Raw genomic sequence first — 20842 nt, forward strand, 5'->3', positions numbered from 1 at the left:
GTTTTTTACGTGTGAGGTGATGGATTCTGCATAGGGCTGTAGTTTTTTGGCGAGAAATTTGGCTAGGTTTTGTAGAGGTGAGCCTATGGAGCTGACTATGGGTCTGAGTGGGGTTCCTTCTTTGTGTATCTTGGGGAGACCATAGAGCTTAGGGCATCTGGATGATTTTTCTCTGGGAATGATTCTTTGCTGAATCTCTTCGCTGATGGGGGAGGCTTTTATTTTGGTTTTGGTGGTTTTTTCTAAGTAGGTGGTGGGATCCGTGCTTAGGGGTTTGTAAGTGGAGTCTTGGCACGACCGCAAACGCGAGTGGAGATGTGGCACAACCACAAACGAGTGGAGATGTGGCACGACCGCAAACGCGAAGCCAAACAACAGTAAAGCAGCTCACCAGCTCAAATACCTCTGCAACTCAGACTAACACAAGCACAACCAGGCCCCCACCCAAACAGAACACGCCCCCATCCAATCAGAGCACAGCCAAACCCCCATCCAATCAGAACACAGCCAAGCCCCCTACCAATCAGAATACACCTCCACCCAATCAGAATGCAGCCAAGCTCCCACCCAATCAGCACAAACCCCCACTGGCAGTTAAAAGGAGGAACCGGCTGAGATCTCACATTGCTCCTGGAAGCACCAAGCCGGAAGCACCAAGCCGGAAGCACCAGCCTGAAGATGATGAATGAGACTTCATCGAAACGTCGTGAAGATACTTCCAATTCTACACGGGAGAAAACCCGAACAACCAAAGACATATATATATATATATGCTGGTTTTGTTGTATTCGGGTCTTTTCCCGTGTAAGGTTGAGATTGTCTTTGCAACGTTTCGGCAGGATCTCACCTGCCATCTTCAAGCTGTGGGTTTAAAAATTTTAAGATTTTAAGCGCTTGGCTGCTCCCATGTGATGGAGCAAGGATGGAGCCTGCAGCGCCTAGTGAATACTGAAATAATGTCTCTTTTCCACAATATGGAAGCAAGTTCAGACTTATATGAACCAAGTGGATCCGAATATGTTCCAGAAACTGAAGATGACCAATCGGATATGGAACTTTAATTGAAAATGAGTGACTATTCTGTGCTTTAAGACTATATCATTCACTATTGCAATGCAGGCCCTGGTTTTGTTGTATTCGGGTCTTTTCCCGTGTAAGGTTGAGATTGTCTTTGCAATACAGCCAAGCGCTACAATTAGCTGCTGCAAATAAAACTCTGTAGTTCTGAGTTTTTGTGCGATAGTGTAAATAGAACCTTGTATTTTTGTTATTTTTGGCAATTCTAGAAATTTTATGCAATAAGTTGTTAAAAAATTAAGTCATGGTATATAGAACCTTGTCATACTCTTAACTCATTTTCGACGAAAATGTCAGATAGAATCCTGTAATTCTGAGGTAGTGAATTGTTCTCGGGCGTATTATGTCCGTTTGAATTCTAAAGACTCAAAATACTTTAGCTTCTTAATTTTCTATTACCTTCTCTATTTTATGGTCCCATTAGTTCTTGCTTGCAAGCAAATGGCATTTCTTGCAGATCTTCCAATGTAATTGGAAATTGTTGCTACTTTGTCATGCCCTTGCTTGTAGTCAGTCTGTACGATCGTCTTATAACAGTTAACCAAGTGATCCACTGTTTTTCTTCAGCTTCTTTGCAAAGGCTCACTTGCTATCTCTAGCTGCCTTCTCAGTTCTGACTTTGTATGCATTTGTCCTTAAGGCTTGGTCTTGTGCAGCTAGAATTAGCCCCTCCACGTCTTTCTTCAAATTTCCTACTTTTAGCCATTGCAAAATCTTGTTATTATTGCCTTAGCCTATTTTTTTTAATGTTCTGGCCATGTAATACTTTGTCTTCCCATTCTGTCCTTCGTTTGCTCTTTCTTGTAGGCCAGTTTAATTTCTCCAGTACTCAGAAAGCCTTCCTGGTGGTCACTATATCTTTACTGTCCTTCATATATTCTTCCAATGCTCTTCTTTCTTCTTCAGTTATCTGATGTATTTGCAACATTACACACCCTCCTATTTTCCTTGTGATGTAAAGCCTGTCAACATCGCTATGAAGATGAAGGCCATAATTCATTGTCATTATTTTTCTGGTCTTCCTATACATAGAACTGCTTGAGTCCAATCCTCTGTTCCATCAGTGTATCTAATGACTGGAATTGCCAGGTATTAATTTGCCTTGATGGTATTTCCTCTACTGAGTTTCAACTTTAAAATATTCTTCATTCTCTTGACGAATGGAATGGAATATAATCAGGAATAGAATAGAATAGAATAGAATAGAATAGAATAGAATAGAATAAGGAAATAGAATAGAACAAGGAAATAGAATAAGAGGATAGGATAGGATAGGATAGGATAGGATAGGATAGGATAGGATAATAGAATAGTCCTCTGCTGAGATCTGTCCAGTTATGGTTGCTGGCTAGCACTCTGGCTAGCTCTCACCTACCTCAGAGGACACATGCCCCACAACCATATCAAGTTAGTATCCCATTGGTGATAATATTATTGTAATTATTAATAAATTCTAACTCTTTTTTCTGAGTTCTATATCCAAATCTAGGAGTCAACATTCTCCCTTTCACCATAAATTTGCCCCCAGACCCACATTTACTACCATAAAGATTTACTCTGTTTCCTCTTTTTCTCCCTGCTCAGAATGGCTGGCTTGGATAGGAGTTTCTCACAGATGTCACCAGAAAATTGTCAAGATGTTTACAAGTTTGCCATAGACTATTTGACTTCCAAGATTTCTCAAGGAGGTAAGAACTACAATTTTCTTTTTTTTAAAGAGCTACTATAATAAAAAGCAAATCAGATAGAACTCAGGATGGACTTAACAGCATAGAGAACAAGCTTGGACTGCACTACTTCAAACATGTATGCTTAAATCATCCCAAAGGTGTTTTTTCAAGAGGCAACAGGACTGTCTTGTTTTTCTTTGAAGATGTTTCACTTCTCATCCAAGAAGCTTCTTCAGCTCTGCCTCTTGAAAAAGCACATTTAGGACAATCATGACAACCAGGGATGATTGAGAATCTCCACAGACATTTAGCAGACATTTAGCTATGCACTTTGGGATGAAACCCCCTTCAAATGGTGTGATGATGATGAACGGCTTTCCAGAAAAATTGCAGACTACAGGAACCATTTGCACTGCATTTTGAAATGCAAGACAACACAGACTCATCCCCAACAGTCTGCACCTGTGTTCAACAATGAAGGGACACGGGGGGAAAATCCTGCAGAAAGCACAGCTCCAACTTCTCAATGAAAAAATAAGACAAATTAATTTTACAATTGAGATTTTGAACACAAACCCCAAGAGCTGAAATCACTTCTACCAACAGAAGTATTGAAACATGTCACAGAATTTACAAAGAAGGGGCAACTAGCACAACACAACAAGAGCAAAGAATGACAGAAAGGCAAATTTGTTATCGTATACTATAGCTTAGACGACAAAAACACACACAGAACAGAAGAACCAACCCAGGTGGACAGGGACATGTCTCAGCAAACTGATCGATGGGTGAGAAATCTGTCTGACAGAGAGCTAACCCAAACAGAAAATAATTTGGCCAAAGGACTGAACTTTGCAGTAACCACCAGCACAGCTACCAATTGTAGGTCTCCTCACAGCCACAGAGTCAGGCTCAGAACTAAAGAAGCTTCTTGGATGAGAAGCGAAACATATTCGAAAGAAAACCAGAGAGTCTAGTAGCCTCTTAATAACCCCTTTAGGATAACCAGGACTGGATGACAGAGACTCTCCATAGACGTGTGGTTAAATACTTCTCCTTATATAGATAGTCGCATTTAACAGCCGCATTTGGGACCAGGAATTTCATCGCCAACTGCTTACAACCTCACTTCTTCTGCAGGTCATTGTGACATATTGCATGATGTGACTTGCAATTTTATTACCGACTTCTCCATTGAGTCTTCATGTTGTGAAGCATACAAATGGCAATCATGTGACCACAGGGCATAGTGACAGTTGTAATGTGAGAACTGGTCATAAAGTTACTTTTTCAGCACCATTATAAGTTAGAGCAATCACTAAACAAAGCATTTGTTAAACAAGGACTATGTATAAAGAAACCCCTTTATACTTTATAAAGAAATTGGCTCTCACAAGCAGCTCAAAAGTTATCAAGAATGCTATGTGCTGTCAGTTGCTTTTTTAAAACAGAAAAAATATTTCTTTGCTTCAAATGGAAGCCGTTCTTGTGGAGACAACCTCTAAATTTGTGAAAATGCTTTATTAAGAGTCCAATGTCACTTCCATTGGATGGGCACTGTCAAACTTAATGTCAGAACAGAATATCTTATGCTTCCACAGATGCCTTAGAGCAGTGATGGCTAACCTTTTTGCCATTGCGTGCCAAAAGCGGGGGAGGGGCAGGGGGGTCATGCGTGGGCATGCCCACACCCATAATTCTATGCGCGTGACACCCCCCCCCACATGTGCGCACGACCCCCACCCTCCCCCTGCTTTTAGCACACTATGGACCCATTTTTCGCCCTCCCCAGAAGCTCCAGAGGCTTTCTAGGAGCCTGGGGAGGGCGAAAACGGCTCACCCCCCCCCCCTTGGAGACTCTCCAGAGGCTTCCCTGAAGTCTCCGGAGGATGAAAAACTGCCCTACAGGCAACCAGGAAAACGTTCCGGCATACCGGTGAAAAATGGCTGAAAATTAAGGCCGATGTCAGCTGGCTGACAAGGCAACGCCTCACTTGCCCTAACAAATGGCTCAAGGTTCGCCATCAGGGCCTTAGACATTCTCACAGGGAGGTGTTTAAAAAGTCAAGACAAAACCCACTTTTCAGGGGGAGCGGGGGGGGGGGTTGGTTTTACTAGCAGCATGTTAGAAATCTGACTTTGATTGCAGGGTTGTACCACTTTTTGACTTCTTCCTCTTGGATTCCATATGATACATGTGTTATCTACATACATTTGAAGAGTTGATCATGAGTTTTGTCTCCCCTAGTTGTAGTCAGTGTAATTTATTTGGGGGTGGGAGTGAAAAAGCCTTCTGGTCTTCATAAATGCAGCTTCTTTGTGATGTTCTTCTTTTACTTTTTCATACATTTTTATACCATTTAACTGGGACATTTTTTTAAACTTGTTTTTAATAAATTAGTAATATGCTAAACTATTAACACAATACAATTTAAAACTGTTTTAAATCTGCATTTTGCTATAGAATAAGAGATATACCAATTTTGATTCCTTACACAATTCCTCTTTTTTTGTCTGATAAATTTGATACTTCATACTTGAGAATGCTTTTTTTAAAATATTTGTCCTGAAATTTGTCCTGAAATCACTTTCCTAATACATGCATGTTTGCTTTTCAATTTTGCCTCATTTTTTTGCTAAATATTTTTTCAAATGAAACACAATGTTGTCATGAACACTGCATGTGCCTTTTGATGAAGACTTCCCTCTGTTACAGTTTTGGCAAACTGAATTCCAGAACTCAGGGTATTTCAAATAACTAAATTTAAATTTATGTATACAAAGAACACAAATTTCTCACCTAAACCTAGCTTGTGTCTACCATTTTAATATCTATAGAGATCCCCTATTGAAAAGAGAAGGGTGGGGGGAAGACAAGAAGCTTTGAGAAATTTAGAAAAATGATTTTTATTTTAAATGTTGAAAAAGTAAGAGGTGTGGTTCTTAATTGCATGCTCTGTGAGAAGTAATCCCACATCTGCTCCCCTTTTAGCCCTCTAATTCACAGGCCCACAGAAGCATCACCCCATTTTTCTGATGCTGCCTTTTGTCTTTGCAGGTGATCCTTGCATTGAAAATACCCGGAGCAGCTTGGACTGGTTAAATGCCAATTTTAAACGCTTCAGCAAATTAGCCACTTATCAAGACCTGGTTGGCCTGAATCCAGATTTTAATGCAGTAAATAAAGCATTGGCTAAAGGAGGAGACGAAAAAGGAGGGAGGCTGGAAAGGATATCGGGTTCAGTCTTAAATTTCTTCCATTTAAAATCACATTAATTTGTTTCCACAGCTGGATGCAGTGGCAGGTCTCTCGCCATGGCAATTGGCTGACTACACATTAGGAGGTGGTGTTCTGCGTGACACAGACAAAGCCCGGAAGGTCTTTGGGGCTCTTGAGTCACAGGATATTGCAGAGTTTATGGATGCTTTCAATGCTGCTGCCAAGCAGGTCAGACATACACACACTTACACACACACACACACACACACACATACACACAGACAGTTTCCTTCTTTTCACAGTCCCTCAGTAACTTCATGATAAGGGGACAGGGACAGGACTAAATTTCATTGACACCTGTGTCATGTTGTTGGAGGGGATAAACTGCAATGGAAGGAACTTAGTCCTCCAATTTGGTTTGGCTATTTAGTCTGGGTAAGAGTCACGAATCCTCCAGAGTAATCTGAAAAATCTTTATAAATTTGTAGTTCACTTATTTCATAAATGGCAACACAGTCCCTGCTGTAAAAAAGATTCTAATTGTTCAAAGACTCTCTTTTAACAAATTCACTTGCACAAGAGGGCTGGAAATTCCTATCACAGTTTCCAAGGTTGTGTACTTTATAACTTAATTCGTGCATTAAAATGCCTTATTGAAGTCCATAATTCTTATCTTGTTCATTGTGCCTTTACAATTATTTAGGCTCTTGATTTGGCTATTCAGTCTGAAGGCGTGCCAACTTAAGCTTTAAATTGGGTTAACTTTCTGAATCAGATTCAATTGACTTGGATGCTTTTAGCTATTTAGATGGCTTTATGCCTAAAAGCTGCTGTTTCAAATCTACTGGGAAAATCAAATGTTACAATATGATGTAATTCTGGGGACCAAAGAGCAGAATCCTATGAGTCTTGAATATTTCAATTTGATCTGAACATTTTGGTCTGGATACCATCTTGGAGAAGAGGTAATGCATCCCACACATGTCACCTTAAGGGAGGTATGAGCTCCTTCATGGAGAGAGGTCTAGAACAAGACTGCTAATAACAAGGGCCACCTTCACTCAGTTGTAGGATGGCCATGGGTTGGGGGAGAGTGTTGCAAAAGTTAAGATGGCAGCCACATCTGGATGAGTGGTGCCTCACCCCTTTTAAGAGGTACATGAAAAGGCAGGGTTTCAATCATTTCTCATGTTCACAATGAGTTTTCTAATCCTCTGTGGATGCTCAGTGTCTTCTCAAAGTAATACACTTCTGTTTCAAGGAATTCTGCTCAACAATTGTTGGCTGGGAAGAAACATCCTAAGATTGTGTTTTCTTCTTTGTTCTCCAAGCGTCATCTATCACTACTGCCCCACTTGGAGATGAGGCGGTTCATCCTAAATGAGATTTTCTGTCACTTGAGTGGCCTCATCCACCTCTTCACCCCAGCAGATTACGACACATGGTTTGGACAACGGCTCCACTTTTTCCTGAGTAGCCTGAATGCCCAGAATCTTGGTTTCCTACCTAGTGACCTGAGTTGTGATTCCCTTGCAGCCATGTACGTACAATTCTGTGCCTTTCATCCAAAGTATATTTCCTCAAATAATACTATTCCAATATTTGAGGGGCTCCTACAAAGGCAGGATGGTCAAACTATTTTCCAAAACACCAGAAAACAGGACAAGAAATAATGATGGGAAACTAATCAAAAAGAGAAGCAACCTACAACTAATGAGAAATTTCCTATCAGTGAGAACAATTAACCAATGGAACAGCTTGCCTCCAGAAGTTGTGGAAGCTCCATCACTGGAGGCTTTTAAGAAGAGACTGGACAGCCACTTATGTGGAATAGCATATGGTCTCCTGCTTGAGCAGAGATTGGACTAGGCTAGAGCCTCCAAACTCCCTTCCAACTCTTTTATTCTGTTATAATAACCTCCAACAACTTGGAACCAACCATATGGGAATGCTATTAATAATAATTGGGTAGCATTTTTTAATCTACAAATAGGTAAAGTTGTTTTTCTTATAGTTCCTCCTTTTTGTGAACTTGTCAAATTCAGTTTATCAAGCATGGGCATGCCTTTCCAAATTTGTGCTAAGATGTGTATATCATTTAGTGCACAACTCTTCCAAAGGTATATGTTTTTTTCTCATCAATGTTATCTAATATACTTAATCCTTGCAAATAATATACGTAATATAATACACTTTTACATGGGTGTCACAAATAAATTACAAACGGCATATAATGTTCTGCATGTGGAACTACCTTTGGAAACGACCAAAAGGTACAGATGGTGCAGAAAGTAATGACTAAATGTTTGGATGAGTATCCCACTCTAGCAAAGAAAAACAACAAATTACTGCATTTGTTGCCAGCGTCCTTCTGGGCCAGATTTAAGGTATTGACTATTAACTTTAAAACCCTGTGTGCCATAGACCACTAGGACAGAGTCGTGCAATCAAGATCTCTAGAGGGCATCTGTTGAGGCTCCCTGACTTTGACTAGGGGACAAGCCTTCTAAATGGAGGCTGCACTATTTGTAATGCCCTCTTTCAGAGAAAGAGATGTTTCCCACCATTATTAATTTTGTCTTTTTCTTTGAACCTGCTTTTGACTCTGGGTTATTTTTAGGCACCTTTCCTTTTATTTATTTTCTTTTTGTGCTCAGTGTTTTATCTTATTGTCTTATTGTCAGGACTGGTGCATGATACAAGTACTGCAGTTTTATGTATGTAGGTATACATGCCTTTAATTAGATTTTAATTAGTAAATGCATTGAAAACTTCAGAAATATATGGCACTTCAAACTATAGTTATATTTCAATTTGTGTGTAAGTTCAAGATGGCAAAATTTGATTCATTTACATTCAAATCTAAAGAAAATATTTTTTCCTTCATGATTTTGCAGAGTGAGCACTTTAAAGGACCACCAGGGCAACAACACATTTGAAAACTCTGAAGATATATACTCTTTTATAAAGCGGGTTCTCCATTTCCATGTACAAAATTCAGGTGAACAAATATTTGATCCACTCAATCTTCCAGATATAAGAGTTTTTATTCTTCAAATATCTGAGGTGATTTATCAAAGATGCTCTGCTTGAAGGAGACTAAATGTTTATTATTAAATCAAATTGAATGCAAGTCTTCAGATTTTGGATGGGTGATGTATGTGCCATCTGTTTTTAAATGTTGCTGGGTCTTAAATTGTGGATTATGTAAATTTTAAAGATTCCCATAAATCTTCTGATTCAAGTGTACAAGCTCAGTGCAAAAGTCCACTAAACCAGCCGCCCTCCTTTGAAACAAAAAATTCCAAGGGTTAAAGGTTCTGTAGGAAGTTAGCATCCACACCTCTCCTAGAAAAATGAAATATCCTAGGGAATATTGAAAAGGCAGAATATTGCATGTCCCCTGGATCAGAAATGGAGAAACATGTTTTTAGGCAGGAAACAGACTCACTCTTAATAGCCCCACTTTCCTTAAGATGCCCAAGCCAGTCTATTCTACTAAGGTGACCAACTTTTTTACAATGAAAAGGAGGACAAATAAATTGGAAAAAATATATCGTAAATAAAAGAAATATTTTATTCATTGCAACAATAATACACTAAAATATGATATATGCATAATTAAAACATTTGCAACATTTTATATTGTAATTATGCTTACATGCCTGTTAATTATTATTTAAATGAGTACTTTTCCATTGAATTAATATTTTTTGTCAATGTATCATTTTCTAACAATATATTGGAAATATCTGAACAAGAAATATCCTTCATATTGAATTTTACGGCAAGTGCTGCAGCTAGAGTATCAACATTCAATCTCGATTTCTCACTTGTCGAAAAATCATTGGCAATTGAAAAAAACTCTTTCAACTGCTGCATTAGTTCCAGGGCAGCACAACGTAAATTGAACAAGTATAAATAAATGTTCACATGGAATATGTTCATTTTTGAAATGGCTGAAAATATCCACCCATCTTTTATCAATTTCAACATGTTGATTTTCCCATTGTATTAATTTTTCAGAATTTAAATATACATTCAGTCTTCTAATTTCTTCAAAGAGACAATTGTTGTCTATTTTAATGTCTAGCATTTCTTTAATGTCTAGCATCGAAAAGGAGGACATTTAGGAGGACACTTTTCGAGGGAGGACAGAATTTACAAAAGAAGGACTGTCCTCCCTAAAGGAGGACGGTTGGTCACCTTAATTCTACATAATAAAGAGTTCTCCCCTTCAGCTCCAAGTGATGGGCTTAAGGCATGATAGTATTAGCCTTCCACAGAAACTCACCAAATGGCATCTGGAAACTCAAACTTGGCCCCATAGGAGTCTGACAACCAATCAGAGTGCATTTCTTACACAGGAACAGGAAACTGAGAGGTGGGGCCGAACAGAGAGTATAAAGTCAGGAACTTCCAGCCCTTCTGGCTCTTTCTTCTTCTTCACCCAACCTTGAAGCATGTGATCAACTTTTCTGTTCAGGACTCAAACCATGTGGTCCTGTCCGCCATTAATTCAGCTTTCCAAGTAGCCTCCATGTCTCCAGTGTCTTTTTCCCCACTTGGAGCTGAACCCAGAAGGACATTTCTCCCAACAGTTCTAACAGCTTTTGCTACCAGAAATCTGAAGTTTGAAACTCCTTTCCTGAAATTTCAACCAAGCAGTCTATGATTCAGCCAAAACAATATCCTGGATGAGCCAGGAGTGAATTTGTACAGTTAGGAAATAAGGTTAGGGTTGTCTTCCTCTGCAGAGGCTGTGTACCAGCTTTCCCCCTTTACTCCTATCCATTCCCCCACCTCATTCAACACTGTCACTGCCAAAATCTGCCTACACCATCAGGAACAAAGCCCCAAGCCTTGGATTTTTGCTCCTGTTCTCCCCCACCTAACCCTAACCCACCCCACCTCATCACATCAGGCATTTTGGCTCCTAAATGGAATGAAATATCCCCACTTCTTTCCTTATAAAGAGCGAAATTTAGAAACACCTCGGTTCCAGTTTAGGTACAAACCACAAAAGAGGGCCATTCCAGGCAAGATGGCAGTCATGGTTGCATAATTGAAGTCCCAGTTGGTTTTTTGGAGTGGCGGGAATATCATGCATCTGTGTTCACTCTATGGACTTTTTAAAAATAATTCCATGGATGTCTATGCACAAAATAAACTATTCTTATACTTGATTCTTGTATATATTATGCTTTATCAACAAGAACAAAATACAAAACAAAGGAAACAGAATAACATATATAAGTAACAAAAAGTGTACAAAAAAGAAAAAAAGAAAAAAAGATAACCCAAACATCAAATAAATCTAATCAGATGTGCCAAAAGGTATATGCCCCAAATGTTTTGCACATTTTAACTCTTACGTCCTGAAGAAATTAATTAATTATTTTTTCCTGTTTCGTAACCATCCATATCCTTCAGATAGGGGCTGTGGGCACTATGTACTCAATTTATATACAACATATTATTTGATGAAAAATCTGGTCTGGTTCCAAGCTGGGAGAAAGATGCTGGAAATAAAATGGAGGCAGGCTGCAGGAAAGAAGGTCTCAGTTTATTTGATACTCAGAAACTTCAGTGACAGCAGCATGTTTCTGAGGTGGCTGACAAAATGGGGTTGAGGTAGGTGGGCTTCTTGCATTCTTTGGGGCTTTGTCATGCTATCTTACTCTACCTTACAATGGTTAGGGAAGAGGACTAGGATTTCTAGTTTATGTTGCCATCTTTAGTGAGCTTCAATTCTCAGAAATGACCTTTCTGGCAGCACAATACTGAGAGTTGAAATTACCCCAAATGATCTAACATATCATGGGGTAGGTTAATGCCAAGCAGACAAATTCCTTATGTAGCTGTAGCACAGAAGCTGTGTTCCAATCTACTAAAGGCTCTGCCCTTAAGCACTTTCAGAAGTTTTTGTCCCAGCTGTAGCTTTCCTAACTTTAGGATTTATTCTTAGATAACAAACGTTTTGTACTTCAACTTTCAACATGCTTTGCTAGCCAGCTAGACAAGTGTGGAAGCTGAAATCGAACACAATCTGGCAAGTTGGATGTTAGTGATAACCTGGTATGATAAGTAATTGTTTCCACAAACATCTGGATTCTTGACTGCTTTCTCTTTGCCATAGACTCTGCTTGTGCACAGGAGATCTTCACAGACAGACAATGGCTGACAAGATTCTTTGGACCCTTCACCATTTATGGCTCATACTCAGATTTCACTGCACTAAAAAGCAACTTCCACGGGGTGAGAATTTTGTGATCTGCGGGAGTCTAAACCTGGTTCCTTGTCAATAAAAACATCAATAGGGGTTTTTATTTGTTTTTTATTATTAAATTTATATGCTGCCCATCTTTCTGTTACAGTGACTTTTGAGCCAATTTCATTCAAACAGTCTTCGGAATTATTATCCAACCATCCTTCCCAATTCTGCTGATGTGTTTTAAGATTACAGGCAAGGAGTCCTTCTCTTTCAGTTGTCTTCACAGTTAATGAGGTGAAACAGGTGAAACAGCCACATAAGCTGTTTCCATCCTTCTCACCCAAGTTTTAGCTTGCAAAATTTTATACTAGTATGCAGGAAAGAGTTGGAGATCTCTGTACCTCCTTCCAGAGCTTATTCACTAGCCTAGATGCCATTCTTAACCACCTGTGTCTGCAAGAGCAGTGAAAAATCTTGTGATACTTTCAAGATTACCAATTTATTATCACCTAAAACAAGTGCTTCAGTAGAACACTTGCCTTGGGTGAGTCTATGTGAAGTGGACTTGACTAGTACTTATCCAGCAGATGGTAGCACCTAGCCAATCTCAGCGTATCTTGACACACCTATATACTTCTAGGTCTAAGTAAGTTCATCAGTAAGTCATTGAAGGACAGGAAGAGCCACTAACAAGACAGTGGCCAAATGTTTGTTTGTTTGTTTGTTTGTTTGTTTGACAAAAATGTAGAAGATAACAAGTATAAGTATGAACATAAACATGAACAAAAGAAGTAAATACAGATAAATGGGGACAGTAAGACAGGGGTGGTAGACATGCTGGTGCACTTATGATTGCCCCCTTTACAGACCTCTTAGGAATGGGTTGAGGTCCAAGGTTGACAGTTTGAGATTGAAGCTGTGAGGGTTAGAGGATGTAACAACAGAGTCAAGTAGAGCATTCCAGGCATTGACCACTCTGTTGCTTAAATGGTATTTTCTGCAATAGAGTTTGAAGTGGTTCACTTTGAGTTTGTATCAATTGTTTGCCCATGCATTATTGTGGTTGAAGCTGAAGAAGTCATTGATAGGCAAGATGTTGTAGCGGACAATTTTATGTATTATGCTTAGTTTGGACCACATCAGATGTAGTTCCAGATTGTCCAAGCCCAAAATTTCAAGGCTGGTGGCATAGGGAATTCTATTGTGAGTAGAGGAGTGCAATACTCTTCTCGTGAAATACTTCTGAACCCGCTTAATTGTGTTAATATCCAATATACAGTTTGTCGGTTCCACGCGGATGAGCTGTATTCAAGAATTGGTCTGGCAAAGGTTTTGTATGCCCTAGTTAGCAATACAGTGTTACTAGAGAAGAAGCTTCACAACATTAACAACTCTTAATGCCTTTTTGGCAATGCTGTTACAGTGAGCTCTGGGACTTAGATCGTTTGAGATAAGTACTCCTAGGTGTTTGACAGAGTGAGGGTCGCCTACCAGATCGTTTCCACCCAACATGTATTTGGTGTTCTGATTGTTATTGCCAATGTGTAGGACAGAGCATTTATTACTTGAAATTTGGAGTTGCCAATTGCATGACCATTCTGACACATTGTCAAGGTCACTTTGTAGGGCAGCAGTATTGTCAGTGGTGTTAAATAATTTTACCTCATCAGCGAAAAGGACACAGCTGCTTTTAATATGATAGGTCGTTGATGTAAAGCAGAAATAGTGTGGGTCTTAAAACGCTGCCTGGGGGACACCTTTGTTAACTGGTGCCAGATTTGATAGGGCCCTCCCTATTTGTTTTTTTTTTTAAACAAAAGTTTTATTGGTTTTTTCCAAGTATTTTGGGGAAAAGGGTACATAAATGTGGGAGAAATTTTTTTTGACAGCTACATCATACGGAAGGTGGTACTTCCCCGGAATCTTACATCTCTTTCATGTTTTATATATATCAAAATATCGTTGTTACATTTATATTAGCAGTTATTTTACTCAATTCTTTAGCATCTTCAACCATATTTTATATCACTTCTACATTTCATTATATTAGCAATTGCAATATGTTTTTAATTCATTTCTGTGACCTAAGTTTCATTACTGTCTCCTCTCCCCTGTCTGTTGGCTAAGCAAAGGCTCCCCCCCCCCACCTTTTGTGTCTTGTGCGCAGTCTCTTGTTTCACCTAGGAGGTCCTTATGTTTTTCCATGAAGGCTTCTGCCTCCACCACTGTATTAATTCTCACTCTGGCCCCCTCCCAAAAGATCAACAGGCCTTCTGGAATTAGCCACCGGAACCAGATATTTTTTTTTCATATAATTTTTTAGTTATAAAGAGGAATTTCTTCCTCTTATCTCTTATTCTTTTTGGTATCTGTTTCAAAATGGTTATTTCTTTGTCCTTATATCTTAGAAGTTCCCCCCCTTTGAACTCCTAGAATCTCATCCCTTGTAGTTTTTCTGAAAAATTTAACATGAACCTCCCTTGGAACATTGTGTATTCTGGCATATGCTGAATTAATTCTATATATCAGGTCAATATCCCACCCTAGCTGTTGCCTATCCCTTTTGATATAGTCTGCTAACATTGTTATCATAGTCTCTCTTAGGTCCTCACCCTCTGTTTCAGGTATATTTTGAAACCTAAGAAAAAAAGACATCCTTTCAAATTCGATTTTTTCCAAGCAGCTCTCAAACCCATTTTTTTTTGTAAAGCCTTCATCTCTTCTCCCACCCCTACAGCATTCTCCTCCAAAGCATTTATTTTTTGACTATTTTGTACAGTCTGTTGTTGATTCTGTCTGAGTTCTTCCTTTAAGTCCGCCAGCTGCTTTTTTATTTCATCCTGTCCCTTTAAGAGTGTCTGAAACATTTGGTGAAATGTGTCTTGAGACGGCTGTTCCCTCTCAGGAGCTTTTGGTTGCAAAAAGGAAGTTAATTGCGTTTGCGGGAGAACCGGGCTTGAAACAGCAGAAGATGGAGCCGACGCTGGCTTGGGTGGAGGCTTTTTTGGAGGCATTTCAAAGTTCAGGAAAAGTTATAGTTCAAAGCAGGAAAAAAATGGCGTCTGTAGGGATGCACCGCTGGGCGGGACCAGGAGACAGGCAAAGTCCAGTGTGGGATATCAATCTTCAATACAGCTCCCCTCTGATTATATTCAATTTTCCCCAATCCAAGGGATTGTATAAAGAGATTCCTCTAGGGTTCACCCAGGTTTTATAATTCCAGCCCAGAAGATTTTTCAGAGATGGCAGTTCATTTGTAACAACAACACGAACGCGGGAAGAAACGCCATTTTGGCTCAGCCTTCCCCAGGGAACGGAGAACAGTCATTTAGAAAGTTTTCATTCGTAGCTTTTAAGATCGGCACACTTTCTTTCTTCCGCAATTGTTAAAGAAGGTCATTAGCCCATTGCTTGAAAGAAGTGAATATCAAAGGATTTTTTCCCCAATTCTCTCTTTGTAAGAGAGATAGTGTAAAGCTGCTTTTCCAAGAGGGGGGGAGGGGAAACCCCTCTCCAATCTAAACACTTCGTGGAGATCAAAGAGTCTTAAGGATACTGCTAATCCTCATTTACTTAGTTATTCAAAGGGAGTAAAAAAAAGACCCGGGGGGGGGGTTCCCCTCCTCACCCCATTTCTGCTGTTGCCTTCAAGTGAAGCATTTTCTTCCGATCTCCTCCGGATGAAAGTGTGCTTGGCGAGCACACACCCCAAAAGCCTCCCAGTGCCTAGGGCAAAGCTGGCAGGCCCCCTGCAACCGCCGCTGCTCCAGGGGGCTCCAGCAAGCCGCCCCCTCGGCAAGACTCCCCTACAAGGCATCTTGTGCCCCCCGCTTGACCAGGGGGGGCCCACCGGGACGGCGAGCGGCGGACAGCATGTCCGTCGTCCACAGAAACAGGAAGTAGAATCCCTGGGCCCTCCCTATTTGTTGACTGTTTGACAGGAACACGGCTATCCACTTGTGCAGGGATCCAGAGATGCCATAAGAACTTAGTTTCAACAGTAGTTTGTCGTGTACCACTGAATCAGAGGCTTTGCAGAAGTCTACGTAAATTGCTTCTATTGCTTTACCCTGATCAAGATGTGTGGTCCAAATGTTTCTGCAGTGTAGAAGTTGCAGATTACAGGGTCTCCCTTTTTAAAGATAATAATAGAATAGAATAGAATAGAATAGAATAGAATAGAATAGAGAAAAGAAAAGAAAAGAAAAGAAAAGAAAATATCTTTATTATGGTCATAGACTAGCAATAGACATTACTTTTTACAATATATTTAAAAAAATAGTACCAATATTAATAGTGGATAATAACAACGCTGTTAAGAAAATACATGTTCTCAAACTGTTAGGGTCAATTCCTAGTTTACGTAGGTGGAAAGCCGATAAGTAAGTGAGTAAATATAATGTTCCAAAAATTGCTAGAGATAACTAAAAAAAAATGGTACAAGCTGACAGCTATAATTCTGTAACCAATTTTTTTCTTTTTTTCTTTTTTTCTTTTTTTATTAAAAGAGTTTTGTACAAACAAATTTTCCCCCTTTTCACCCCCCCTCCACACAATATAAATCTCATACAAATGCTATACCCCCTCAACCCCTCCGCAAAAATTCACATTCAAATATTATACCAAACACTTTACCCCCTCCCCTCCCCCCATCTTAAAATAGATTACTCATAACCCCTCTCCTCCCAACAAAAACTATATAAATTACTCTTAAATTAATAATAACACATTGATCATTTTCTAAGCTAATTTAACATCTATAACTCTTAATATAAATTTCTCCTAGCCTAACAATGTTTCATTAGTCCCATCTTCTAATTTATTCATACATATATATTGCCCCACCCTCCACCCTAACCCTCCCCCACCTCCCACACAAACCCACCCCCCTGACTTCCGCTGTATACCACTCTAACAATTCCAAACATCCCATATACTATTTACTCTGATCATCTATCGGTCTAAACATTCTTACCTAAAGGCTAGATAATAACTCCTAGTCTGGTATTTATTCTGTATATAATCAATCCATTTTGCCCATTCCTGTGTGTAATCCTCCTGTTTCTGAGCTTTTAAGAAAGCTGAAATTTTTGCCATTTCAGCGAACCCCGCCACCTTCTGAATCCATTGATCAATTGTCGGCAAAAAATCTTTTTTCCAATGTTGCGCAATCAACAACCTAGCTGCTGTAACCATATACAAGGCCAATTTTGTTTCCCCTTTGGTAAAATCCTTAACTATACCCAATAAAAACATTTGTGGAGTGAATTGTATTCTTTTCTTAAATACATTCTGCATAACCCACCATATTTTTATCCAAAAAGCTTTAACCTTGTTACAAGTCCACCATACATGAAAAAAGGTAGCATCTAGACACCCGCATCTCCAACATTTTGGTTGAACATTTGGGTACATGCATGATAATTTTTTAGGATCTAAATACCATCTGTAAAACATTTTATAAAAATTCTCCCTTAAATTCTGTGACTGTGTAAATTTAACATTCTGAACCCATATTTTTTCCCACGTTTCCAACATAACCACTTCACCAAAATTCTGAGCCCATTTAATCATACAATCCTTAACCAATTCACTTTCTGAGTCTCTTTCTAACAGTACATTATATATTCTTTTAACTTGTTTTGGACCAGTCTCTTTTATCTGCTTAATCAGTTCCACTTCTTTATCCATAAAGCCGACCCTGCGATCTTCTTCCCATCTCTTCTGAAGCTGTATGTAATGTAACCAATTTAAAGTAATTCCTTCTTCCAACAGCTGTTCCAAAGTTTTTAACTTCCATTCGCCCCCATCAGCAATAAGCACATCTTTATATAAACACCCCCCGAGTGACTTAATATTCATAATCCCCATGGTGTCTGCAAGATCCAACCAAAGCGGTATTTTATAATCCCAATTGGGCCGGTGCTTCTTCCATATTCTCATCAAGGCACTACGGAGAACATGGTTGTTGAACACTTTATCCACCCTGTCTTCATAAAAAAGATATGCATGCCATCCCAGAACAAGATCATGGCCTTCTATATTGAGCAATTCCATTTTTGTTTTCCCGAACCAATCTGCTACATGCGTTAATACTGCAGCTTCATAATACAATCGAAGGTTTGGGAGTCTAAGGCCGCCTCTTTCACGTGTATCTTGCATAATCTTCATCTTTACTCTCGGTTTTTTCTCCTTCCAAACAAATTTATTTAATGTTGTTTGCCAATTTAACAAGGTTTTATCTGACTTGAGCACCGGAATCATCTGGAATAGAAAGATAAATCTAGGTAGAATGTTCATTTTAATTGCTGAGATCCTTCCAAGCAAAGACAATTGTAACTTTTTCCACGCTTCAAGATCTTTCTGTATCTTTTGCCACAACACTTCATAGTTATTTGAGAAAAGTTTTGTGTTTGATTCTGAAATTTGTATTCCTAAATATTTAACTTTAGAAACTATTTCAAAACCTGCTAAACTTACAAGTCTCTTTCTTTGAGTCTCTGTCATGTTTTTAACCATCATTTTCGTTTTGTTTTGATTTAGTCTAAACCCAGACACCATGCCAAATTCTATTATGATATTTTTCATCTGGATTATTGATTTCAAAGGATGTGAAAGGGTAACAACCAGATCATCGGCGAATGCTCTAGTTCTGTATTCCTTTTGCCTGATAGCTATGCCATCTAAGGATTTTGAGTCCCGAATTGCGTTCAACAAGACTTCCAAGGTTAAAATAAATAACAATGGGGATAATGGGCAACCTTGTCTTGTGCCTTTTTGTATCTCGAAAGTTGTTGACAAATTTCTATTAATAATAAGTTGTGCATTTTGTTGCTGATAAATTGCTCCAATCGCCTGCCGCAATCGTGGTCCCATATCCATCTTTTCCAAAGTCTTGGTTAGAAAGTTCCAATTCACTCGATCGAAGGCCTTCTCTGCATCCAAGAAAACCAGCACTGCAGAGATCTGCTTATTCTTATCAAGATAGTCAATTAAATCTATGAGTTGCCTTACATTCTCCTTCATATGTCTGCCTTCAATAAATCCTGCTTGATCATGATGAATAATCTCTTGAATAACCGGCATCAATCTGTTGGCTAATACTTTAGCAAATATTTTATAATCTGTGTTCAGAAGAGATATCGGCCTGTAATCCTCTGGTTTCTTAGGGCCCTCTTTATCTTTAGGTATCAATGAGATAAAAGCCGCTTTCCATGAGGGAGGTATTTTACCTCCTTGTTGTATATTACAAAATAGTTGTGTAAGATATTCAATCATTTCCAGTTGTAAAGTTTTATAATACATTGCAGTCAAACCATCAGTCCCTGGAGCCTTAGCTAATTTAAGTTGATTTATAACTAAAGTGATCTCATCAGCGGTTATAAGACGTTCCAAATTTGCCTTTTGAAGCACAGAAATTTTTGCAACCCTTTTTCCTTCCAGAAAATCATCTATTAACTTGTTCTGTATATTATCCTGTACATATAGCTTAGTATAATAGTCCACAAATGATTTTTAATCAACTCTTGTTGATATACCATCTTCCCTCGAAACTCAATTTTATCAATAATTCTGTCATTCATATTCCTTCTCAAAGTATATGCTAACCATCTACCAGGTTTATTAGCGTTGGCAAAGGTGTTATGTTTAGCAAATTGCAAATTGGTTGCTGTTTGTTCTGCTATAAGCATCTGAAATTGATCTTTCAACAGCTTTAGCGCCATCTGGAGCGCCTGGTCATTCGGGTTTATTAAAAGCAGCTGTTCTTTGCGTTTTATTTCATCTTCCAATTCCATTCTCCTTTTCTGTCTAATTTGTTTGTGTTTAAAGTTCAGGACCCCACGCATATAAGCTTTACTTGCATCCCAAACTATTTCAATGGGAGTGCCCTTATTCATATTAAAACTGAAAAATTCCTTCATGTGTTTTTTAAGTTCATCAACATTTTTTTCATATCTAAATAAATTTTCATTTACTCTCCAAGACCTTCTTGGCCTCATCCCTAATTCAATTTGTAACCACACCGGACTATGATCGCTAAGTGACCTGGCGAAAATCTTGGATTTCTTGGCTTTAGGAAGTAGATCCGGTGTTAACAAAAAAAATCAATCCTTGAAAAGGATTTATGTCTATCTGAATAGAAAGAAAAATCCATCTCATTTAGATGTTGCATCCTCCAGACATCTTTTAATTTCAAATCGTCTTGTAAATCAAAAAAAGCCTTTGGTAATTTGGTAGTGAATTTCGTCTTTGTACTCTTGTCTATCTTTGGAGAAATCACTCCATTCCAATCTCCCATTATTAGAATACTCTTAAAGTTCCAGTCTAAAATTTTTAAATGGAGCATCTTATAAAAACTTTCTTGGCATTGGTTAGGAGCATATATTCCTAGCACCAAAATGGAACCGAAGTCTGTATCAAATTGAATTGCTATATATCTACCAGTGTCATCTGCCTCTATAACTTTAGTTGAAAATCTTTTATTTATATATATCGCCACCCCATTTTTCTTTACCAAATCAGAGGCAGCATAAAATGTTCCCAGTTTTGAATTCACTAAGTACTTCTGGTCTTGCAGCCTAATATGAGTCTCTTGAAGACAAACAACATCATTATTAAATTGCTTCAAATAATAAAATATTTTTTTCCTTTTTTGTGGGG

The 20842-nt window shown here is 38.8% G+C and overlaps 1 protein-coding gene across 4 annotated transcripts in view; it reads left to right on the forward strand.

The window, feature by feature from the left end:
- LOC309398681 (uncharacterized protein) overlaps positions 1 to 20842 on the forward strand; it is a 161273-nt gene that overhangs the window by 90284 nt on the left and 50147 nt on the right. For all 4 annotated transcript variants that reach the window (XM_081965790.1, XM_081965793.1, XM_081965791.1 and 1 more), the window contains 6 exons: positions 2662 to 2765; positions 5806 to 5924; positions 6037 to 6195; positions 7299 to 7507; positions 8865 to 8968; positions 12107 to 12225. In XM_081965790.1, the coding sequence (XP_081821916.1) occupies positions 2662 to 2765; positions 5806 to 5924; positions 6037 to 6195; positions 7299 to 7507; positions 8865 to 8968; positions 12107 to 12225 (814 nt within the window). The remainder of the gene's footprint in view (positions 1 to 2661; positions 2766 to 5805; positions 5925 to 6036; positions 6196 to 7298; positions 7508 to 8864; positions 8969 to 12106; positions 12226 to 20842) is intronic.

This window comes from Natrix helvetica, assembly GCF_964273705.1.
Source record: "Natrix helvetica genome assembly, chromosome: 13".
In the NCBI taxonomy this organism is placed as follows: domain Eukaryota; kingdom Metazoa; phylum Chordata; class Lepidosauria; order Squamata; family Natricidae; genus Natrix; species Natrix helvetica.